The 25,863-nt window shown below is 39.3% G+C and overlaps 1 protein-coding gene across 3 annotated transcripts in view; it reads right to left on the bottom strand.

Moving 5' to 3' along the window:
• LIFR (LIF receptor subunit alpha) overlaps window positions 1–25,863 on the bottom strand; it is a 78,937-nt gene that overhangs the window by 28,246 nt on the left and 24,828 nt on the right. For 2 of the 3 annotated variants that reach the window (XM_053201353.1, XM_027075629.2), the window contains exons 2-9: window positions 25,490–25,650; window positions 23,730–23,844; window positions 21,239–21,378; window positions 15,369–15,532; window positions 9,750–9,924; window positions 7,690–7,944; window positions 2,587–2,716; window positions 1,989–2,158 (exon numbers count right to left, since the gene is read on the bottom strand). In XM_053201353.1, the coding sequence (XP_053057328.1) occupies window positions 1,989–2,158; window positions 2,587–2,716; window positions 7,690–7,944; window positions 9,750–9,924; window positions 15,369–15,532; window positions 21,239–21,378; window positions 23,730–23,844; window positions 25,490–25,631 (1,291 nt within the window). In that variant the 5' untranslated portion in view covers window positions 25,632–25,650. Of the gene's footprint in view, window positions 1–1,988; window positions 2,159–2,586; window positions 2,717–7,689; window positions 7,945–9,749; window positions 9,925–15,368; window positions 15,533–21,238; window positions 21,379–22,152; window positions 22,451–23,729; window positions 23,845–25,489; window positions 25,651–25,863 lie in introns of those variants that run through there. The other variant, XM_053201354.1, reaches the window with a different exon arrangement.

The raw sequence follows: 25,863 nt of genomic DNA, 5'->3' as shown, positions 1-25,863 counted from the left end.
AAACAGGCTCCAGACTCTGAGCCATCAGCCCAGAGCCTGACGCGGGGCTCGAACTCACAGACCGCGAGATCGTGACCTGGCTGAAGTCGGACGTTTAACCGACTGCGCCACCCAGGCGCCCCTAGAGATCATTTTAAAAGTTCTTTTCTAACATGACAAATGACAATCAAAAAACCCCGAAAAACGAAAGAGGTATCATCAGTACTGATCAACAATATTCCACTCAGTATCCATGGAACACAAAAGCTCACTTTTACTGCTGATATCATGCCCATAGTTTTCATGGACCAACCACACTCAAGGTTCCTATACTGCCATCAGGAATACTACAAGGTCGTAGGAGCATAATCTCTACCTTTAAGGAACCTCTAACTTGCTGGGGGACTGACAAACAAAAAGAAAAGTAACAAGAGTACATATGCTGAGTTTGAAATGTGTGGCAGAGATATTAACAGCTACTGGAGTTTAGACGTCAGTGTGGTAGGGAAAGTCTTAGAGTGAAGATGGGTCTTAAGAGGAGCTTTGAAGGGAGAATCTGAGCAAAATGGCAGAATGGATGCAGAAAAGCATTTCAGGTTGGACTCTGAGCAAGAACAAAGGCGCAGTGATGCTGATGACAATGCGCATGCCACGTGAGTGGGAGGAAAGCAACATGCGAAAATAAAGTTGAAAGGCAGAGGGCAGGGAAATACACACAAACACCACCACTCAAGTATAAAACGTAGCTGTTTGGACCTTACGAAAACCCGGGAAATAACAAAAATGATGAGAAGGAATAGCTGATGAAGTGTACTTAGGTTTACAAACAAGGCAACAGGGTCATCTACTAATCACTTGCCAGTCTGTTTTTTAATGGCATTTGGTTTAAGCCTTTCTCAGTGACCGAGTCTCTAAGAGAAGGCCTCTATGTCACCGTTCTGTGCTGCAGAGGCTGGTATGGACCCGATGCAGCAGAATGCCCACAGGAATGAATGCTAAGAAGATGGACCATATTTAAGTTCTATTTGGAGCTATGTATTAACAGGGCTGCTAAAAATTCCGGAATCATCGGCAATAAAAAGGAACAAGCTACTTACTGATACATACAGCAACTTGGATGGATCTCAAGGATACTGCCCTTAGTAAAAAATGCCAATCTCCAAAGGTTATACACTGTATGATTCCATTTATATAACATTTTCAACATAACAAAGCACTGAGAGGAATAACAGATTGGATATTGCCTAGGGAGCGGGATGCAAGAGCATGTGTGGAGGGGTGGTGGTGGAGGGGTGGTGGAGGGGTGGTGGAAGGGTGGGGGTGGGGGTGGGGGAGGGGATTTGCCAACGGGGCAACAAGAAGAAGTTCCTTTGTGGAGATAGAACAGTTCTATATTGATTGTGTTGGTGGTTCTGTGAACCTATACGTGGATCCAACTGCACAGAAGTGCGCGCGCGCGCACACACACACACACACACACACACACACCTCTAAGTGCACGTAGAAACTTGCGAAAACTGGGCAAAGTCAGCGGGCCAGCTCACTGGCCTGGTTTACAGTAGTGGACCAGTGTCAACTGCCTCATTTGGAAATGATACTATATAGTTACTAAGACATCAAAAATGGCGAAAGCTAGGTGAAGAGGTCACGGGGCTGTAATTTATATCTTTGCAACCACCTGTGAGTCTATAATTAAAACAAAAAGCTTTTAAAACTGGGGCAAAACATTTTTCAGGAATCAAAACCTATTAGATAAGACCACTTAAAGTTTCTGTGAAAACGACTAATTCAAATTTTTATCTGAATTCAATAAAATGGTGAAACATTAATTATACATTTTAAGGATTCTCAAATAAAATTTATAAAATTTATAAAACTAATTTATAAAAATTTGTAAAACTAGAAAGAAAATAGTAAAAAGTAGTCCCCGGAAGCACTCCTCATTAATCTCAAGACACTTCAGCACTTCTACAATTATTTTTAAGACACTGGTTTATGAAGCAGCTTACCTTTCTCAGTTATGTTAACTAAAATAGTTGATTCTGACCGACCCAGAGGATTGCGAGCATTCAAAGTAAAATTATATATTTCTTGATTTGGACGCATTTGAAAGAATAACTGGTAGCTTTCATTTGTTGGTGCTTCAACTCTTTTAAATTTAACATATTTTCCTGAGAAACTATGAATTAAGAGAGCAACAAGATTAAAATAATTTCAAAATGGCAAGAGAGATAAATACGGCAGGAAAAAATAAGTGGGTAAAATTTCTAATAATTAATCTTTTTAAAAAGTTTATATCTCTAATTATAGATGTTACTACAGACGCTGGGAAGAAAACGTAGAGGATACAGAAAATAGATGAAAATAATTGGCCAGAAGCCTACTACCCAGAAACAGCCTCTGTTCGTATTTGAGGGTTCTTCCAGGATTTTTAAAAGAGCATGCAAATATAGTCTGTGTGCATGTAATATGCATATCCAATTTCATACGGCATACTGGATTTTCTATCTTGCTCATAACATAAATGAGAGCATTCCCTATGTCATTTAATACCCCTCCAATGCACTCCTCACTGTCTGACATTTTTCCCTCACTAGTGATCTTTACCTTTCAAATAAAGTGTAACTTGTATTGCGTGGGCCCACCAGTGCTGTCGGTCTTCCGGGATTCCAAGTACATATAATCTCTTTTAAATCGTATGTCTCACAATTCAGTTTTTGAGGAATATCAGGTGGATCTAATGGGAAGAAAAATGTAGTTACAGGTGATATACCATTTCCCTGAAAACATGTTTCAGAAATGTTAATTATGTTTTGTACAATTTCTTTTAAAAATGAAAATAACTTCGTGTTTACACTTTACCTTTGGAACAATGCAGGAATTTCTGTAGCATGTTTTGGAGTTGATTTTACATTAGAAATGATGGATTAAAATATGCTGACGAATGACTACTAGCTCATTTGGAAGCTCCCCAACAACGACCCCCCCACCCGCCTCAAAATCTACCAAATCTCTCAGAGGAACCTGGATCCAACAAGTCAGAAAAATTTACAGGTTAAAAGTATCAATATCTATCATTTGTAACTGTGATTTGAAAAGAAATTCCAATTCAAATTAAAAGTCAACACGGGTCGTGTTACAAGTTTCAAAGTTCTTAAAGAAGTTGCAGGGACTATTACTTATAAAGTATCTCTTGGTGAAATGCTGCATCTTCCTATAATTCAGAAGTGACTACTGCTCTTTGATTTTTGTTCTTTATTGAAATGATTCCCTCTCATTTTGCAGGGACAAAACAAGAAAAAAAAAGAATGTGTGTGTGTGTGTGTCTTAGACATTTAAAGTAATAATGGAAAATTCTGTGTTGGACACTAGTTACACAAATTGGTTATTTCCAGGGTCACCTGGGTGGCTCGGTTGGTTGAGCGTCCAACTCTTGATTTCAGCTCAGGTCACGATCCCAGGGTCATGGGATCAATCCCTGCGTCTGTTTAGATTCTCTCTCTCTCCCTCTGCTCCTCTTTTTCTCTCTCTCTCTCTCTCAAAAAAAAAAAAAAAAAAAAGAAGAAGAAGAAGAAGAAAGGAAAGAAAAGAAAGAGAAAAAAGAAATTGGTATTTTTTTTTTAAATTTTTTAACGTTTATTTATTATTGAGAGACAGAGACAGAGCATGAGCATGAGCAGGGGAGGGGCAGAGAGAGGGAGACACAGAATCTGAAGCAGGCTCCAAGCTCTGAGCTGTCAGCACAGAGCCCGACATGGGGCTCGAACCCACAAATGGTGAGATTATTACCTGAGCCAAAACCAAGAGTTGCATACTTAACCAACTGAGCTGCCCAGGTGTCCCAATAATTTTATTTTTTAAAAACTAAACTTTAGGGGCGCCTGGGTGGCTCAGTCGGTTAAGCATCCGACTTCAGCTCAGGTCACGATCTCGTGGTCCGTGAGTTCGAGCCCCGCGTCAGGCTCTGGGCTGATGGCTCAGAGCCTGGAGCCAGCTTCCGATTCTGTGTCTCCCTCTCTCTCTGCCCCTCCCCCGTTCATGCTCTGTCTCTCTCTGTCTCAAAAATAAATAAACGTTAAAAAAAAAAAAATTAAAAAAAAAAAAACTAAACTTTAAAAACCGTTCTTAGACTGTGTGAGTAACTGAAAAGGACTTAGCAAATTTCCCATACCTTCCTGAGATAGAATAATGTCCATAAATGATATTTTAGGTAACATTAAGAGGAGTCATGAGTATTTATATTGAAGTCTAACAATGGCATAGTGAGACTAAAACTGACATATTTGTTTTGAAAACTGTTTTAAATCTAAGGCCAAACTTTAAGTCATTTTATTAGAATGACATGCCAAATTTTTGAGTACACTAAAAATGTTGATTATTTTAGTATTTGGCAGATATGTTAAGTTGAAATAGTTAAAATCCAAATAACAGGAGCAAAGAGAAAGAAGGAGAAGGGAAGATGGGAGGCAGAAAAAATATGAGAGGGCAGGATCTGAAAGGTAAGGTACTGTCTTCTCAAATAAATTAACTTATAAAGGAATCACCTGACGCTAGGTAAAAACTAGGTATAAATCAACTGTATTACCAGCAAATAGAAAATGTAATTTAAAAAACAAAGCCATTTTTTATGAAAATGATTTCAAATGAGCAAGTATGAAATCTGACATTGACATAAATATTTAAACACTCTAATTCTATGTCACAGTGTATTCTGTTAAAATGCTTTAAGTATGATGAAAGATTAGTATTTAGGTCAATGTTTAATGCTGAAGTGGCACTATCTATGAAAATAACTCCAGAGGCGCCTGGATGGCTCAGTCAGTTAAGCATCCGACTTTGGATCAGGTCATGATCTCAATGCTCCTGGGTTCGAGCCCCATGTCAGGCTCCGTGCTGACAGCTCACAGCTTGGAGCCTGGAGCCCGTCTCAGATTCTGTCTCCGTCTCTTTGTCCCTCCCCCGCTCGTGCTCTCTTTCTCTCTCAAATATAAATAAACATTAAAAAAGAAAAAAAGAAAATAACTGAGTGATTACTGAAGAAATAGTATTTATAAAATAAGATCTATTTTGCTTAGAACTAAATTAGCTCATGAACAAACACTGACAAGTATTGGTAAATAAGTATTCTTCTGTCTGCTGGATAATAAATTTATTTGCAATTACAATAATAAACTTAAGAGGAAAAAAAGCCACTGTTACTACTAGCACCAAACACCAAATTCATAGGAATAAATTTATTAGAAGATACATAAGACTTTCTATCACCAATATAAATCAAAGAAGACCTAACTAAATGGAAAGATAGACCATGTTCCTGGCTTGGATAACTCAGTATAGAAAGAATGAAAATTCTCCTAAACTGGTCTCCTCAATTAATAGATCTAATGTAACTCAAACCAAAATCCTGGTAGGTTTTTAATGTGTCTTTTGAACACATGGCCGGTTAACACGATATCCATGAGGGAAAGAAAATAATGACTCTTGATCCCTAACTCACACCATAAACTGCACTTGCTGTTAAGTCCCTAAAGAAATCCCTCTGAAGGGAAATTCTACCACTGCTCCGGAGTTAACAAATAGTATTTCAACCACCAAATGCTACAAATGAAGGTTAACATATGAATTAAATAGGTTTGTCCTACTATGTGACAGAAGGTTAGAACACTGTTAGAAATAATAAAAACTTGATGCATATTCTCATCTTCTGAGTTTTAATTTTTGTCTTTTGTACTTTTAAGTGGCTGTCTCATTTTTTGGTTATCACTTATCAGGTAGCCTCACTACATACACCACTGGTTCTCAGTTTATATGCTCCATGATCATTTATGAGGAATGTTGCAAGTCATTTCCTAAAATTCCATTAGGAAAGAAATTTCTAAAGTTTAAATTTGAACATAATCTCACTTTCACTTGAACTGCAAAATGCATTTCTGGGAAGACAAAAAGGGAACACGGTTCCAGCCATCACTGAGAAGTGCACCTAAGCCTGGTTATTCCCTTGGGAGTGTATCAGCGAATCCACAGAATTCCTCCTAAGTTTCAACAGAAGGAATAGACAGGTGGAGAGCTGCTGGTCTAGAGCACAGCTGAGAATCAAAAAAAGTTTAAGAAAAATCACCACACAAGCAAAAGAAAATCACAAAACCCACTCACTACGTTCCACACACTTTATTCACGAGACCCTTTGGCCCAAACTCCGCCTCGAATTCAGAATTGCGGGGGAGGAAGGGAAGCAAGAACTGCTGGAGGCAAAGCCATCAGTGCGCCACGGGACAGTTGCCACAGGAGAGGGGACAGAAAAGCTCGAAACGCAAAGTCCCTGTGGACACTCAACACAGGCTATATAAATAGGGCAGTCTCCCACAATAACTTCTGGAAACATCCTGTACTTTTAGAACTGTAGGAGTGACCACATTAATAACGATGCCCCTGTGTAATGGAGCATATGTTATACACACAAACAGGGAGAGGGGGCCCTTTCATGCATGTCCTCCAGTTACTCCTCCTTCTCAAATATATTACTTTAAAAGTCACAGAAGCCTGAAATACACTACTGAAAGATTTTTGTGTAAAATCATTACAATTTCTTTAATTGGGGTAAGTTTTAAAAGGTATGTTTTAAATTTTTTAAAATTTACTTACTGTAGAGAGAGACAGACAGACAGCAAGAAGGGGAGAGGGACGGAGAGAGACAGAGATTCCTAAGCAGGCTCTGTGCTGAGCATGAGGCCTGATGTGGAGCTTGATCCCACAACCTTGAGATCATGACCCGAGTTGACATCAAGAGTCGGACGCTCAACTAAGTGACTGAGCCACCCAGGTGCTCCAAAAGGTATGTTTTAAAGTTAAATTTTAAAAAGATATGTTTTAATTAGGTGGGATGCTTTACCTTTTTAATTTTAAAAGGTATGTTTTTGGTGGGAAACTGACACAGAGTGGCCCTTGAAAACACAGGGTTTGGGGAACCAACCTCCCACGAAGTTCTCATGGAACCTCCCAAAAATCTACATGCAAGAGCACCCAGCTGGCTCAATGAGAAGAGCACGCGACTCTTGATCTTGGGGGTCATGAATTCAAGCCCCATTGTTGGGTGTATTTTTTTACTAAAAAAATAAACTTAAAAAAAATCTATATATAGCTTTTGACTCCCCCAAAACTTAACTACTAGTTTACTGTTGACTGGAAGCCTCACCAATAACAGACAATTGATTAACATAACACATATTCTGTGTATTATATTCTCACAATAAAGTGAGATATTTAACATGTTAAGAAAATCGTAAGAGAAAATGCATTTACAGTACTGTATTTACTGAAAAAAATTCACGTATAAGCAGACCCATGCAGTTCGAACTTATTTTTTTGTTCAAGGGTCAACTGTTATATGAGATAATTCCTGAACAATGTAGGATTAAGAAGTATTATATACTAATTACCCTTGACTCAACACAGCCGTTAACTAAGAATTTAAAAATTACTGGCTGGATATTGCAAATCTTCTTACAAAACTTTCAAGTTATATAAATACAAGATTAGAACTCATCTTAAAACAAGCAAAAATTTGGATGCCTTCATCTATAATTTATTAAAGAATTAAAAAAAGAGAGAAAGAAATAGCACCATCCCCCATCACTTGGAAACAGCATTAAAGCTTTCAAAGAGGACCAAAACAGACTACTAGGAACTCTTTCTTCAGTATTATATACTTACATCCTGCGAAAATAACTGTCCCAAATATGTTATCTTCTGTTGTGAAAACCACATTTGTTCCACTGTTTGCAGAAACTGAAATATTATGGATCTTGATTGCAACATTTTCCCCATCAAGATGAATAAGGGGACAATTTGTTTGGCCAATCTGTGCTGATAACACTTTTTCTTGAGTCACACAACAAAATGTTATATCTGAGCCTACAAGTATCACTTTGTCTTGAGGAAAAACCTTAGTCTGGGAATCAGGAGACCCTAGAAAGAGCAAAAGGAATCACAAATACTTTAGAAGCATTTTATCATAAAATAGCCCAGTGTATGCAAAACATACTATAAAGTGTTTTGTAATAATGGTGGCCCAAAGACAAGGTATGACCCCCCAGGTTTCAAAGGAGCAAGACCTACACAAGAAATAAAAGTAGGTATGTCTTATCTGCTTATGATGGGTGATGGTGGGGGAATGCAGGGGACTATAGGCCAATAGCTAAGGTCACAGGTTAATGTCTTAAGAAGTGTAAAGGTTCAAATTAAATGGGTTTATATCCACACATAAAAAATCCACACCAAGAAAAAGTCACTCATTATATAATTCTATTCCTCTGAAATGATTCTATGTATTTAGGGCCGACTTCTTACTTTCCATCAGCCTGAATATATGTTTAAGTATTCTACATCTTAAACAGAACTTTTTCTTTAATCCTAATTCCCTGCTGGTTAAAGCCACACCTTTGTTTTTATTTTCCTAAATGTCCAATCTTTTTAATTATCTCTAGTTTCCTACTTACTCTTTAATCTACCACAATGTGGGTCCTACCTTGACCATTCCACTAAGGTGTCTTGCTGGCCTAAATTGCTCAGTCCAACAGCCACTTCTCAGTCTCCCCTTCCCTTTGACATCCACAGCATCGGGTGTGTTGCCTAAGCTCTAACTTCTCAAAACCCCCTTCTCTCTTGGGTTCTACACCACTCTACCCCACCGGGCTACTCTTAACCCTCTGGCTACTGTCTGCTATGCTGGCCTCTTTTTCTTTCATCCTACCCTTAGACATTCAAGCTTGTAAGATGTGTATCCCTGGTCCCCATTTCTCTTTCCCTGAGCATGTTAACCTCCAGACGTAAACAATATGAATCGCATGTATGTTGATGATTCTCAATAGAGATCTTCAGCTCCTACTAATCACTGCCTATGAGACACTGCTACCCAGACACTTCATAAGCACCTCAAGCTTAACATATTAAGAATGAATTTATCTTTCCCACTGAATTCATTCATATATTTTCTGCCTCAGTGGAAGACATCACCAGCTGCTCAGCTGCCCAAACTAATGCTCACATTTGGTTCTATTTCTTGGTTACCAAACACACAGTCACCAATTTTAATCCTGTGTCTTCAGTGTTCACAACTTTTCTCCCTTTTCATTTCCAAACCCAAGTGCCCTACTTTACAGCTTCACTGTCTTTTGCTGAACTGCAAAAGACCCTCCTTACTCATCTACCTGCTTCCAGTCCTTCCTTCCTCGGATCCACTTCTCCATGCTGTCGCTAGAGTGGATCTACAATAAACATCAGCCTAGGTATTGACAACAATTTTCCAGGCCTTCTCTCCCACTGCCAATGTTCTACCTGCATGAATTCCATTCAGGGTGCAGATGAGTTCAGTACACTTACAGATCCCCATGTTCTCTGCAATAACTCTGCAGCTCATATGGATCTGCTCTGTGGGCAAGAAACTAGGAGCCTTATTTTTTTTTTTTTTTTAAATATAAACTTGACGTCAATAACATCTACCTAAAATTTTTAAATGTCCTTCAACGCCTACCACAGTGACTTTCAAACCTAGACGTTTATCCAATGACTCAGGAAGGTCTCTAAAAATACAGATTCCTGACTTCTACCCCAGAGTTTCTGAATCAAAATGTTCTGGGAGAGAGAGACTTGGAAGATCCTCAGGTGACCCTCATAACGCTAAGTGGCATTCGGAGAACTTAAAGCTTAAACTAAACCTTAAGCAAAATTAATCTAATTCATTTGAAACGGAAGCTTTTCACATATAAGCTTACAAGAAATGTTCTTCATTGGGCTCCAGTCACTCCACTCTTTGCGACCAGAGAAATGAGGATCGTCAACATAGCATCTAATTGCCACAGAATGGGTGGTGCACTCTAGGGGCATGTCTGAGGCCCAACTCCAGTGATGAACTGTATCTTTGCCATTCACAGTTGTGTTGTGGGTCACCTAAAAAACCAACACAAATACAAAGTGAGATTTCTAAGTGATACGTTCTGCTTTCTTTTCAGATTAAAAGACGCAACAGACTGTACACAATCACCACTAAGTTAAATAAAGGTTTGTCCTTTTGTACAACCCTCTCAGTTTTTGAAAAGGCATAATAACTTACAGAATCCATAATCGTGATTCATTTATGTTTCCTTCTTTTGTTTTCATTCCAGTATAGTCACCATACAGTGTTAAATTAGTTTCAGGTGTACAATTTGGTGATTCAACACTTCCATACAACACCTGGTGCTCATCACAATGGGTGCACTTGTTTACTTCTTCAACTTTAGGCTCCACTGCATTATTACACATGATGTTCCTTTTTCCAAAACATTCAATACATTTCACAGACAAATGTACCATTGCCTAAAATGATCTCCATTTTTCACTGAGGAAAAATAATGGGTCTGTACTTCCAAGAGTTAAAGGCAAGAGTGCCTGGGTTGCTCGGTCTGATTCTTGATTTTGGCACAGATCATTTCACAGTTCGTGGGGTCAAGCCCCATATCAGGCTCCTTGCACTGACAGTATGGAGCCTGCTTGGGATTCTCTATCTCCCTCTCTCTGCTCCTCTTATGCTTGTGCCCCTCTCTCTCTCAAAATAAATAAAAAGAGTTAAAGGCAAAGAGAGGAGCAGCATTTCAACAAAAAATTGTTTCAGGTTGGATTTGTACCTATGTGTTATATGTTTAAAGTTTTATTTTTAAATATGCAACTTATAAGTAATATAAAATAATATAAATTATTAATTTCAATTGTGAAAAATGGGAAGGATTTCAATCAAATATTGAGGATCTACTAAAAGAGACCTTGGGACCTCCAGCCAATGACAACAGCTTAAATAATTGTATTTCCCTCTCTATTACCTTCCGAAATGTCTCCAATACAAAAGTGCATGGATTTTTTAAAAAGGTATAGATGCACAAGGGCAAACACAGGAGAAGAAACACCACCAGTGAAATTCTGGATGGTGGAGGGCTGATGGACAAGGGGAACAGACTCAGAAGACCTGAGAAAGCTGAACCTGAAGCCTTCAGTGGAAAAGGCAGAAACAACCTGACTTCTATCATGGAAATGCCAAAGGGCTCAGGAAAGGGCTGTATGCACCAGGCTCCTATGGAAATGCAGGTGAAGGTGAGGCACAGAACAGAAAGCTGCTTGAAAGCTGTCTGAAGATAATGTTAGATACCCAGATCCCCTCCCACATTCTGTGCTACCAAAAGACTACTCCTCTTCATCTTGGCAGATGGGAGATTCATGCTCTGGGAAAGTAAAACCAAATATCTCTGGAATGAAGAACCTCAGAAAGAATGGAGAATGGGGAATATGGTACCACAACCAGGAAGACTGCTAACCTATGCACTGTGAAGGCTGGTGTGCTCCTGCCTTCTCCCCCAGCCATTAGGAGGCTGACGGCAGAGTTCCTACTTACCTGGTAGGAACCAAAACGAATTTTCTGGAGCATAGAACAGGGCAAGATGAACACCTAAAATAATACTATTAAGATTCTGCCAACTAGATGGCCCACCCTAATCACCTATAATAACATCTCAGTCAACAAGACCCTGGATGGCAAACAGAAGTTCCTATTAGATTTAAAAATAAAAAAAAATTTTTAAGAGCCACTTAAAATATGAGCAGCAACCAGGATGACCAGAAATTGAAGAAAAAGTTCTGAGGGTCAAAGATCAAAATAAAGAAAAAAGCAACTTGAAGAAACAGAACAGAAAGAAAGAATATTAGGTAACTGATGTCCTCAGAGGTAAGAAGAGATACTGCATCCATTAAACAAACAAAAAGAACAGAGAAAAGGGATATCTTGTACATTAAAAATATATATATTAATATAAATTCAATAATCAGACTGTAAGATAAAGTTTAAGAAAAAACTGCTCAGAAAATTGAGGAAAAAAAACAGGTAGAAAGTAAGAACAGTAAGAAAATTACTTCCCAATCTAGAAGGTCTGATTTCTGAAGAACAGAGAAAACAGAGAGGAAGAAATCAAAGACATAAAATAAGAAAATTTCCCAAATTGACAGACATGTGGTTTGAGACTGAAAGGAGCCCATGACTGTCTAGCACAACAAAGGAAGACAGATCCACAATGAGAAACAAATGGAACAATGTCTTCAAATCTTGAGGAAAATTCCCCAACTTACAATTGTATACCCAGCTAAAATAGTAATCACGAATGAGTGCAAAATAGACATTTTTAGAAATGTGTCTTAATGAATTTATCAAGTAGCATTTTATACTCCCACCAGAAGTGTATGAAAGTTCCAACTGTTCTACCTCTTCTCAATATTTGGAACTGACAGTCTTTTAAATTTTGTTAGCAACTAATTAAGAAAATATCTATCTTATCTCTATCTATCTATCTATCTATCTATCTCTGGAAGCTATCATTGTAGGTAACAGACAGTATCTATAATAAATAGCTAACAACTACGAGAATATACACTTCTACCAAAATGAGAAAATAAGAGGAAGAATTCAGGAAAAAGAGGATCCATTGTAAGAAAAAGGTAAAAGGAATCTCCCAAATGATGACAGGAGACCTCTTGGACTGCAGCTTCATAACAAATGTGCCAAAAAGAAACACAGAGGTTTGCCCTGGATGGGTTACGTGTATACCTAGGTATTAATCTCTTCTAATCAAGGGCTGCTGGTAGGAGTGGAGGCTGCTGGAGCTCCTGAGAAACCTCTGGCCACGAGAGTCCTCAGCTACTTACCACACTACTGCTGTACAAACATTATCTACGTGAACCCTCTGTAAGAAGTGTTGAGAAGTAAGTCAGAAGGTCTCAGAGCTATTCACAAATGTATAGCTGGTAAGATACTAGTGTACGTGGACATTTCAACAGGAGATTCATAAAACTTGGAGAGAATTCAGGAATGAATTCATGGAGCATGAAAATAAAACTAAAAATACAAGACAAGAAGTTGTACCCCCAAAAAAGGAAAATGATAATACACTACTTGGTTCAGTTGTGGATAGTGTTTATATAACCATAATACAAACAATGAATGCCAGTCTACCAAAAATTAGAGCAGAATGAGAGAACGATATTGGAAAAAGATGGGAAATGTAAGAGACAGCAAGCACGGAAGCATGCAAGTGTGTGTGCCCAGGGAAGGCGAGGGGACTAAATTCTCATTACCCACTGTTAAAATAAAACATTGCTCAAAACTGAAAAGAAAAATGAAGAAAGAGAAACATAGGCATGCTATTTGGAAAATGGAAATACATAATAAAAGAATCAGGTAAAAGAATTGAAAATTGTTGTTTATAGGGAGAGAAATATGGGGGGGGGGGGGCGGGAGGGTGCTGCGTAGCTCCCAGGAGTCACTGGCATCCTGGTCTGTGCAGCACATGCTTCCTTGCCCGCATATGAGGCCATGGGCATAAACGGTAAAGTTCCAAATAAACACTAACGTATAGTATTCTTGATTCTTAAACTATCACAAAATAATAGCATATAACCTGTCACAAAATGACAGGTTATAAGCAATTATGCTTTAAATGCTGGTATTAATAACATATAATTATAAACAAAAATGTCACATTTTACTATAGATCTGGATCACCTGCCCTCTTACATTTCACTTTTTAAAAATTAATTTGTTCTATCTCTGTTTTTCTTGCCTCTTTCTCTACTACTCGATACAAAGATTTTTCTTCAAAGATCACATCCCCAAAAGTAGGGAATTGCTACTTTGTCAGTGCCATCTTCTTTCGTATCTTGTGGCAATGAGCTAGATGATCTTAAAAATAGCATCTCTGTTCATGTATGCTTGATTTCACTTATGCTGCAAAGATCAGCCTTCTAACTCTAGCAGCCTTCAGGGAGCCCCCAAAGGAAGTAATGACAAGTGATAGTTGTTTAGCAGCTTTACAGATAACACTAATCATTTACTAAAGCAAAGACTGGCACCACTTCACAAATGACAAAAAGGAGGTTTGGGGAAGTTACCCTAAGCCGGTAAGTGGTAACCCAAAGCACAAAGTGTCAGGCCATGATAAAAAGCCACAAGAGACAATTTCAGATAAGCAATAGTTATAAGACAACAATGGTACAGCTATATCAAAGCTACTTGCAAATTAGACTGACAGACAAGAATTGACATTGAAATTCAAGAAAAGAGAGAGCATTTTAGGCCGAGATAATTAGGATGGGGTTTAAAATAAGGGGCAGGATTTGACTTAGGTCTTGAATGTACATTCAGTCTGCACTGGTGAAAAGGAAAGGGAAGGCTCCTTACACAAAAATAAATATATCTACTTTGTAGCGGAAATTGTGGTGGGTAAGAAAGAGCACAGACTGGAACTAAACTGCCTGTGATTGAGTCCTGGCTCCACTACTTAATGTCTTCCTGTGTCTCTGTATCTTCATCTATAAAATGGGGATGATGTTCATAGTGCCTCCCTCATGGGCCGGCTGTGAGGATGCAAAGAACATACACAGAGCTTTTACCGCAGGGTCAGGAATGCAAGGAATTAACACCTGCAGAGGTTTTACAGGTGTCAGCACTGCCGGAAGCACTGGAGACATGTTGCCTACAGTTATGGCGGCTCTCATTTTAGGAATGTCATACACAGAGTGTCAGAAAGGAAAAACAAGACAGTAACTATAAAGTACAGAGTCATTCTATTTTTTTTTACCTTTACTGTCTATCTTATCTATGCACTCAGGCAAATAATTGTAAAATCATGAGATAGTCTTCCAATTCTTAAATCTATAACTAAGCGCATTTCAAATCCATTGAGGAGGAAGAGAGTTCAAGGAACAAAAGGGGGGATTACCAAGTACCAGCTGTCAAAACTGTTCACTGCTATTCCTCATCATCCTTGCGATTAAGAGCAAACGAAAAGCAGATCATAAGGAAACCATAAACAAAATTTTAAAAAATAGAGAAAAAAACATGTACTATTAAATGTAATAATGTTATTTCAGGTTCAGATAAATTCAAATTTACAGGCTTATACAAAATTTCTCAACAATTACTATGACTAAATAGGTTTCAAAACATTTATTTTTATGTTTATAGTATTAGACAAAAATAAAATAGCAAATTATATGGATACGTTTGTTTATGTAAAAACACGCACACGAAAAAAGCTGGAAAGAAAAAGAAATATGTTTACTATGTTTGTGTGGTGGAATCATGCATTATTCCTCCCTCAATTTCTTAAACTTACTGTAATGATTATACATCATTTTAATAATTAAGTGATTTTTGAGTCATAGCATATAGTTTTTAATGAACCCTAAAAGGATAGTTGATCTACTCCCTTAACACTGTAAAGAAAAGTTCACTGATACCACCTTAAAAATCTTTTAAAAATTATTTGGTTTCTTTAATGTCACAAGAAAAAAAATCTATTTTGATTCAAACTTACTAATTTTGTGATTTCCGTATTTTCTTTACGCAGAATTTTAACTTCCCAGATGACATTTAAGTGATGGGGAAAAACAGAACCCCTGTCATTCCACTTCAGGTGTAATGTAGAAGTTGAGAAATCAGCAGACAAATTCAAGATCTCTGGAGTATCTGGAATTAAGGCTTGGGAAAAAAACAAAAGACAAACTTAGTAAAATAAGTAATGTTGTCTTCATATTGTAATTCCGTTAATCAACTATTTTAAACTCTATTCCTTCTTGATCAAAAAAGAATCAAGAATTAAAAGCAAACTCTCAAAGTGATTACTGACAAAAGAGAACATATGTATTTATTTGTATAAGCAGCTCCCAATGATTCATCAGCCAAATTTGAGTAAATTATTATCAAATCTTAGTATGTTTCCTTATACAAACAGCTACTGGGTTCCCATACTACTGTAGTGTCATCAGTCTGGAATCTACAAATAGGCAACATCAGAGAGAAGTAAAGGAGCTTCCTTTGGGTAACTGTAGGTCAAGCCTAAGAAAATGATGGAATATGGAAAGCTTGCTTTGGTAGACCTTTCCATCTGTTTCCTCTGCACCCTTCCCACTCATCTCCCAGTGTCAGAACCCCCAATGCTGGTGAAAGTCACCCACCTGGGGATGCTACGAGCTATTACTGGTGTGGGTATCTGTAAACAGCAGCAAGACCATAGGAATGACCAAGGCATTAAGTGAGGATGCCAACAGGGTACCATGCAGATTTGCGAAGTACTCAGCAGGGTAAGAAGTCCTTCAGAAAAGCTAGCTGAGCTGTGGCGTGCAATGCAGTGCAGAGGGCTGGGAGACATAATGTGATTAAGTGGGAGACCACTGGAGAAAGGCTGACCAGGGTAGCAAGGATATGGATCGTGATACCTCATCATGTGCATGAGGGATATGGAAAAGGAAAAACCCTGATAGGCACTTCAAAGAAATGACCAGATTGAAGAAATGAGGGATTAGCAAAATGAGAAAGGGAAACATCTAAGATTTCTTCAAGTTTCTAGCCCAGAAAGCAGGCAAAAGGAATCACCGACATTGGGAAGAAACGGGAGGATAGGCTCTGGATGACCAAGTGTCTGGGGAGGTAGAGCCCACCAGTGGAGAGGTCTGCAGATAGCAAGTGAGAACGGGGACCATCAGCACCATGGACACAGACTCAAGAGGAACTCTCTGAGTGTAGCTGAAGAAATGAACTTGAACACAGACTCAAAATGGCCAAAGCTCGTTTGAGAGCTACCAATAGACAGTCACAGCCTCAAGGAGCCAGAGAACCCCAGCAAGAATCCTGAGAGGCACAAGGAAACCAGAGAAGATACAGCATTGCTGAGACCAAAAGAAATGGGTTGTCATCTGGGCCAAATAAAGACAGTTCATAGAAGAAAACTGAGCAAAGACCACTGACATTGGTGAGGGTACTGTTAATATTTGAGAGAGAAGTTTGGGAAGGCAATGGGCTCTGAAGCTGCCTTACAAAAGAAAAAAAAAAAAAAACATGCTCAAGGATATAGTACCTCATAGGGAGAAAATGGTAAATTTCTTACTTTTCAAAACCTTCAAGTCTCCCTACCTACAAGGGATGAGTAAATTACTAAAATAGTTTGGCTCAATGAAAAACACATAAGATACGAACCTGTTCTGTTCTATGAAACACAGGCTTCTGGTATGAAGGGCAGACAATGTTGGGATTCTTTCCTGCATGTTCTCTCTTCAAATAACAATGTGAACGTAAGTTAAAAGAAACCCAGAGACACATGTTCTTGGGGGCTCACACCTTTCCTAGCACTTCCCCAAAAAGCACAGGGGCCAGTGAAATAAGTCACGGCAAGCACAAACTGCAGGACTTTCCAGAGGTAGGGTAGCCAAATGTGCTAAGAGCATAGCACTATATAACCTGTATTTGCACTATACAGCCTATAACAAAAGTGGCAGAGCAAATCAATACAAATTAGTCTTGGCATTTACGAATAAGTTCTCAATAAATTTAGCTGAAATTTGCTGAGCACAGTGCTCTACACTGGATCTGTGTAAAATATTTATGGCTGTACAGGAAATAGTACATGTGGATTCAAAACCTAACCACTATGTAGCAAAGTCAACAGTTTCACAGCTACATGAGGACAGTGGAGGATGCTTTACAGGGCAAATTTTAAGTAGGAACTGCTTTTAAAACAGAAGGAGCCACTGGGGCATCTGGGTGTCTCAGGTGATTAAGTGTCCGACTCTTGGTTTCAGCTCAGGTCACGATCTCACGGTTCATGAGTTCAAGCCCAGCAATGGGCTCCAACACTGACAGCATGCAGCCTACTTGGGATTCTCTCTCTCCCTCCCTCTCTCTGCCCCTCCCCCCTCTCAAAATACAATAAATAAACTTAAAAAAATAAAATAAAACAGAAGGAGCCACTATATCATATACCTGAAACTAATATGTTAACTGGAATTAAAATAAAAACATAATAATAATAATAATAATAATAATAACAATAAAACAGAAGGAGCAAACAAGGAGCAAGAAATTCAAGGTGCCAGTGTGATCACCCAGAGCAGAGGCTTCTAAGAACATGGTTCTTTCAAGTGTTTCAGGATGTCATGATCCAGTAACTTAAAGATTATGGGAGCATTTACACAAAGTATTTGTCTATTAAGATGCTCCCTCCCTGAAAAGTACACGTAATTTACATGTTATCTAAATAGAAGTGGGCTACTCTTCAAAACACAAGTCATATACAGTATTTTAAGCTAAGGAAGGTAATAATCACAATTATACAAATGAAAAGATTAAATACACACACACTTTTCTCACTACTTCATAGTATACATCCTCACAGTAAAAGGGAAGTTTCCCTAAGCTCCCATGAACTATCTATTATCTGCATTTCTTTCCAGCTAAAACGGACACTTGAGGACAATATTAATTTGCTTTCTAAAAAACAGGAACTTTTCAGCTGGGAAAGAAATGTAATCATTTGTGTTTATTTTTTAAAGCTAGTACATCTTTACCTATAACCTCCATGTTCTTCTTCCTCAGGACATCAGAAGATGGGGGCTTCCCTACTTCATTTATGGGATCTACATGATTTTATTCTGCCTCAGACAGATCCATACTTTCAGGTTATTTTAAACTTAAGACACTAAAAATCTTACAAAGACTTCTTTTTGTGCTAGCCCTGGCCAATTAGAAGCTTATTAAAAAAAACTGTACACACACACACACACACACATATATATATATATATTAGTTTTCTTTATATGTATACTGTTGAAAGCATCTGAAGAAAACTGAATTTCTCATACTTTTTTAAGTAACCAAATGCCCCAAACTCCAGATCCTCTAACTCACAACTGCACCAACATTCCACAGCTTCTCCCGAACACAGCAGGTACCCAAAGATTTGCTGATGCAGCCACCTCCCTCTCTTATATTCATCTAGTTTGCTTTTCAATTTTCTTAGCAGTATTATCATAGTAGTAGCAGCTTAGTATTGGGATACTATTAATCTAATATCCTAATCACAATCAGACCCAGTATTATTAAAAATGCTATCAACAAACTACATGATATGTAAAAACAATGAACTATATCATTCTAGTAAGTCATCCAGAATCCGTCTTGATTTGCCTTTCTAGTTCTTTAATTTTTTTTTTAATGTTTATTCATTTTTGAGAGACAGAGATAGACAGAGCATGAGTGGGGGAGGGTCAGGCAGAGAGGGAGACACAGAATCTGAAGCAGGCTCCAGGCTCTGAGCTGTCAGCACAGAGCCCGACGCAGGGCTCAAACCCACGGACAGTGAGATCATGACCTGAGTTGAAGTCGGACGCTCAACCAACTGAGCCACACAGGCGCCCCCCCACCCCTTTCTACTTCTTTCTATCCAATACTGACATCTTCAAGCAGCTCCCAGACAGAATCTTCTCAATACCTACTGAAAAATCAGACAACACAAACTGGCTCTCTGACAGAGTCCTGGGGAATTTTTTAAAACTCTGGAATGAAATTAAGTTAGATTCCTCATACTTTACTACAAAATAATTCCAGATGTGTAAAAGATTTAAATCAAGCATGATAATAAAACCAAAATCTCAGAGAAAAATAGCAAGAGAGTATATTTATATAAAAATGAAAACCATGAAGTTTAAATTTTAAATTTGGGCAATTATTTGTAGGAAATATGGCAGAATTAATAACAATATTGAGAGCTCTTGTGAACTGATGGAGGAAAAGCTGAGTCTCAACACGAGAGAAAAATGAGAGAGGATACAGACAGTTCAGAAAAGAATGAAAATGACTGATCATTTTTTCCCAAAAAAGTAATCACAGAAATGCAAAGTCAAAGTGCTCTAACTGGGGGCCACCAGATTGAAATGGCAGAACTAAGAGAAATTGACAAAACCCAGTCCTGGCAAGGAAGTGAAGAACAAGTCCCCTCTAGTGTGACGTTTGCAAAGAGACTGAAATGCAGAGACTCAAAAGTTTTGGAGAGCAACTGGCAATGGACATCAAAGTCCTAACAAGGGGACTGTTTTTAATGCAGCTTTCCCAATTCTAGGAATTTAGCCTAAGGACATCATCACACAAATCAGAAACACGTATTTGCGAAACATGTTCATTAAAGCATTGGTTATTACACTGAAAGACCAGAAATAAACATCTCAATGTTAATAATCAGTCACTTAAGTAATTATGGTACCTCCACTCAGTGGAATACTCTGCAGCCTATACAAATAATACAGATTTATTTAGATATCAAACCGAAAACTCTGTTTTCTGTTAAGCAGGTTACAAAGTACTAATATGAACCTCACTGTTTATATGTATATGCACAGAAAATATATTTAAGTGTTAACAGTATTTCTCTGTGGGTATTGAGATCATGGCTGATCTGTTCAAAACATTCTCACATGGATCTCACATACAGCTACAGAAAGAAAGTAACAAACATGGCTCTTCTCTCTTTAACTTAAAAGGCAGTGAGACAGATGCTAAGTTCCTGGAAAGCACGCTTTGTTATTATCCTTTCAAAATCTGTTCTATCTCAGACACAGACCGCTCCAAACATGCATCTTATCTATAAAATTGAACAAGTCACCAATTATATTTTTCTCCTTGTTGCAAAGTAAGTCATCCTTATAAGACTCATCATAATGTCATTACGATGCCACGCCCTCAAAGTTGTCAGGAGAGAAAGAAACCTGCTTCTCCCACCATTAAGAGTCAAGAGTACTGGGGTTTTTAAGGTCTCAGTGTGTAGCAAAATCTCCATCTCCATCAGTCTGGGCTATGTCACGAGGGTAACATAGGTCATAGGCATTCAATCAACACACGTGTAGAAGATCTTGCCACGTGCAAGGCAGTGGGCGAGGTGCCAGGTGTAGAAGGCACACTCCCTGCCCTACTGAGCCTATTTCTTGCAGAAGCAACAAACGCAGTGCCTTATTACATACCACATTATTAATGCAACTGTGAGAAATGCCACAAAGGAGAAAAACACACTGCCTAAGGGAATGTTAAGAAAGGAATCGGATCTCCTCTGGGAGGGGACAGTCAAAGACCACTTCCTAGAGCATGCGACACCTGAGGAATTCTGAAAGGTATGCAGGAATCAACGAGGCGAAGTGATGCCAAGAAAAGTACCCGCATGTGGAAAGGATCGTCAACTCTGTGACATTTACTCTGACTCCTTCCTTCCTGATCCTGGCTATGCTCTGGAATCCACAGTATGGTTGCTGGGGAAATGAAACTATTAGTCTAACAAGTGGAATTCAAAAGAAGAGTAAATTTCTGCCAATTACAAAGCACTGTTGCTGCCTTATTTTCAAATCAATTTTCTTTTCAAATACTTACAAACATTTTTTTCATTTAGTGTGAATTTACTCATAGGATTTCCAAAATCATATAGACGATTTATGGTTATTTCATGATCGCCAGGTAAAAGAGCTGGGATTTTAGCATTTGCTTTCTCTGACTGATAACAAGAACGGGACCTGCAATATAAAAAACCACATTTTAATTAGTGGATAAAACTAATAGTGCAATTTTCATAAAAGCCTGATTAACACAAAATGCACCAGAAAATACTTTCTGTTCTTTCATACAGAAACACGATAGGTTACACTGCGTTTTAAGACTGAGAAAAGAGAGGTTAATGGTAAGTGCATCAACATGGAGGATGAATAACCAGATTGGGCCAGAGAGTCGAGTGATAAGCAGAGATGGTCATTTCAAGAAACTCGGGATTTCAGCATGCCCTTCACACTCCCACCAGCCTTCCCTCTGCAGCCTTCCCTCGAGCTGCACACGCCTGCTCCCCTAACCCCCCACCCCTCTACAGAAGACCATCACAGAGTCTCACATGCAGAGGCTGCTCCACAGATAGAGGACAAGAATGAAACTGGCTGTCTGTGGCCCTTCAAACACACCCTCGACTTGGCCACTGCTCCTGTTTTGGCTCACGGTTTGGTCTGAACAACACTTTCTCATCCGCTCTGTTTCCAAAGCTCTTCCAGTTCCCCACCCATCATCCCCTGGACAAAAGTCATTCCTCTCCTCTGTGGTTTCATGGCCCTCTGAACGTTTCAAGAGCGCATTTATATTATTTTAACCGTTATTCATGTATACTTCTAACGTCCCATGCAAATCTGAACTCAAGCAAAGGGACTCTGCGGTGTCCCGGCGTCCCAGCGTCCCTGCCCGGCACCTCGCGCGGGCCTCTCCACGTCACTCACTAGGAAGGACCACCACGGAACAGGTCAGCTCACCTGTTCTCACCCTCACAGCGGGAGGCTTCGTTAGGTGTCAGTAACACAGAACCACCTGAATTCGCTAAATCGTGCTATTTCATAAGTTCCATTATGCCACTGAGCCCCTATCCTTTCAGGCTGGAATGTCGTTCTGTCCTTTTGCTGCTGAGAAGACCGGGAATTCGTACTCCGCAATCACCCCTCCAACAGCCTCTCCGGCACCCCACACTCCTCAGTCAATGCTCCGTCGGCCCTTCACATAGAATTTCCACATTTCTGGCAGCACCTGACCCACAGCACTGCTACGATTGGTCTCCTGTGAACAGAGAGCCAGAACAACTCCCTCTCCCTGTGGCCTGAGGTAAGCCACTCATGTTATTTACCAGGTTTGTCAGGTTCTCCCAGACCTGCTGGACTCACAGCAGGACTGCACTTCCCACTCCTCTGAGGCAAGGCGTAGCGATGCGACTTTATTTGTGGAGAAATGGGAGTGAAAGTCCCATCTGTCACTTCAGGAAGGAAGCTCTGAAAGCCAGCACTTCATGCACTGGAGGGTGAGGGAGCCCTAGGCCGGGCGCCCTGCGGGAGAGACTCGGGGTAGAGATGCCAGCTGGCCCCAGAGGGCCACAGGATGAAAGCAGGTAATAAGCCTTTATTTTCACAGCAAATAAGATGTTAGAGCTGTTTCTGCAACACAACCAAGCTGCTCCTGGTTGACAAATTCCCACAAAGCTTAGACTAATGCTCAATAAATGTACACCAAACGGGGAAAACCTGAGTAGTACTTAAATGCAGACTTATGTCAATTCGCATTAGGTCTGCCCATCAGCCAACTGGCCTCAGAGCCGCCGTGCTGAACAACTCTGGTGTCGCTGAACCACTTTGCCTGGGCCCGTGGAGTCAGGGACAGCGAAGAGAATGTTCTGGTTTGCAGAGAGCCCAAAGGCCTCACCTCCAGGCTTCGGAGCTTGTGGCCTTCTCCAAGATCGCCCGAGAGGGGGAAGGTGGTGGGACCTGTGACTGGCCTCCTGATGTCCACTCTCCCTTTCCCTACATTAACCCCAGGTTTATCCAGGCACACTACCCTGCCTCTTATGCAAAGAAAATCACCCTTCTTTTCCTCATTGCTTTCTGGAAAGGCAGACATGACGGCCACCCCTCAAGCATCCTGGGACCATGAGGCCCTCTGCTAAAGGTGGCACGGCAGCATGATAAAGAGGAACCTGGGTCTCTCATCAACAACCATGTCAGCCTTGAACTGCCTACTCCAGACCTGACCTTTCCCATTTGGCAGAGTCAAAACCTCAACCTAACTGATCTAGACAGATGGTGTGGGACAGACCAGTAAAACTTCTCTACAGATCAGAATCCACAACATATTCAAGGTGTGTTCCATACTTAATATTCATATAACAAAAGAATCAAAGTTTTAACCAGGAGAAGGGTTTTTTTCCACTTTGATTGACGTAAGATTCAGATGTTTTAGGAAATAGCTAAGATTTAAAATTTCATTAAAAAATTTCTAGAACAAAATCTCTATGTTCTACAACTGAAGACCTTTAGGTTACAGCTAATAATCAAAATATCTCTATTACCTGCTTTCAATGCAAACTTCATAAATAGTACCATGGCCTGCTCCAGAGGGTGCTTTCCAAGAACAGTCCCACACTTGCAAATTGTTAGTTATACACTTCAAATCACGAGGAGCCCCTGGAGAAGGAGAGAAACACACACACACACACACACACACACACACACAACATGCTTAATAATTTAACTGCACTGTAAAAAGGTCAACACATCAAATCATCTTTAGTCATGAGTATGAGCACGTGTGTCTGCACAGGAGCCAGGTTCTTTCTGCAGGACTGACTGCAGAGTCACAGGAGGGACTGGTTTTAGATTTCTCTTTGTAGCTGTGGATTAAAAAATGAGAGGAAACCGATGGACGTGGGCCAACCACTAGACCACTTAGGGACTGGGCCTCCATCAAAGTCCCACCTCCAGCCACTAAGATAAATGCAGGGAGGGACGGTAGAGTCAAGGATGAGACCCAGAGAGGGTCTAGAAGATTTTTTAAATAGCCCCATTGGCCCCACTCCTTCCCCCAAAGCAAATAACTACAAGTAAAAATTACGTGTTCCCCATGCCCACAAACACAGCTTCTGAGCACTTGTAGCCATTGCTGTCTCTTTGCCTGTTACCAGACTGCTACCTGCATGGAAACCCCATAACCAATCTTTAGATTTTTATGAAGCATATGACATTTACACAGTAATGAACTGACACGAGTCTGAAAAATATGTCTTTTGTGTAGGCCTAAACAACTGAAAAGTAACAAATGACTCAGAAGATTATAATCCTAATAGTGCTTATTCATACCTATAAAATAATATTAGGTCATGGAATACAGAAGCACGATACAATGAAAAATTATCATGCTGAAAAGAAAATGAAAAAAAAGGAGGGTACGAGAGGGAGGACAAAAGGCAAAAGGAAGGAAGAGAGGGAAGGAGGGAGTGGATAAAGCAATTATAGTGTAAAAAAGGTTATTCTCTCTCAGACTCTATATAAATGTCTCTGAAAAAGATTTTTTTAGTTTTTACACACGATTGGCATGGCATTTCGGAAAGCAATAAATTATAAAGCTATTTATATGACAGAAAACAAAAACGTTAGAAATACATTAGAAATTATCAGTAATCATAATAAAACTATTCAACAGTGATCCTGGGGCAAAAGTGATGTTTAATTATGGAAATAATATTAAAAATAAGTTCAGGGGCAAAAGGATAATGTTCTTCATAAAAATAAGTGAGGTAGTAAATCTACACAAACATTTTCAATATATTTAAAAAAGATGGACACAGCATTTTATTAAAGAAAGATATTTAGATTTCATTTATGTGACATTCAGAAAAGCAAAATTATAGACAGAACATAGGTCAGTGTTGGCTGGAGGTGGGGAGAGAGGGGCTAAATACAGAGGAGCATGGAGAATTTTCTAGAATGAGGAATGTACTACTTCTTGATTGTGCCGGTGTTTACATGACTGTGTACATTTGTCAAAACTCACACAATTTTATCCTAAAAGGGTGAATTTTATTTTATGTAAATAATATCTTAATTTTTTTAAATGGGGCAAGAATATTTACATCTACCTTTATGGGCCTTTATAAAAGAGAACAAAAAGTACACAGAAAAAAAAAAAAGATTGCAAAGAAATGGATTTTAACCACAGAAAACCTGAAGGGTTCAATAAAGACACAGGATCACCTCATAACCAAACCAGTAATGGCAAAAAATAGCAATGGCATTGCAATCAGTTTATTCTCTAAGACTCAGATGTACTTACCTCTTTTCTGGCTATTTACTTGATTCATTAAATACAGAAGAATAAATGTTAGTAAGAGCCGCTGGAAACTTGAAGTCATCCTCATCCTTTTACCATCCACCATCCGGGATGGTCTTCTCAAACGCAAGGAAATGTTCATCATCCGTGCAAAGCAGTCAGTCCTAGGCGAGGAGAAGAGTTTCAAACGGTGCTCAAAGTGCTCCAAAGACCCCTCGTACTGTGCCCACCAGCACAGAAAACAGAGCCATGCGAATACTGAAACATACTCTACATGAACAACTTTGTGCACACGAGACTCAAGCTGCTCGGGCTTCAGGAGATGTGAACATTCAGACACAGCGGTTGCTTCCAGGATCCGTCACAGGCTCAACTTT

The sequence above is a fragment of the Acinonyx jubatus genome, chromosome A1, assembly GCF_027475565.1.
Source record: "Acinonyx jubatus isolate Ajub_Pintada_27869175 chromosome A1, VMU_Ajub_asm_v1.0, whole genome shotgun sequence".
NCBI classification, from domain to species: Eukaryota; Metazoa; Chordata; class Mammalia; order Carnivora; family Felidae; genus Acinonyx; species Acinonyx jubatus.
This window is presented reverse-complemented; position numbering and strand designations above follow the sequence as displayed.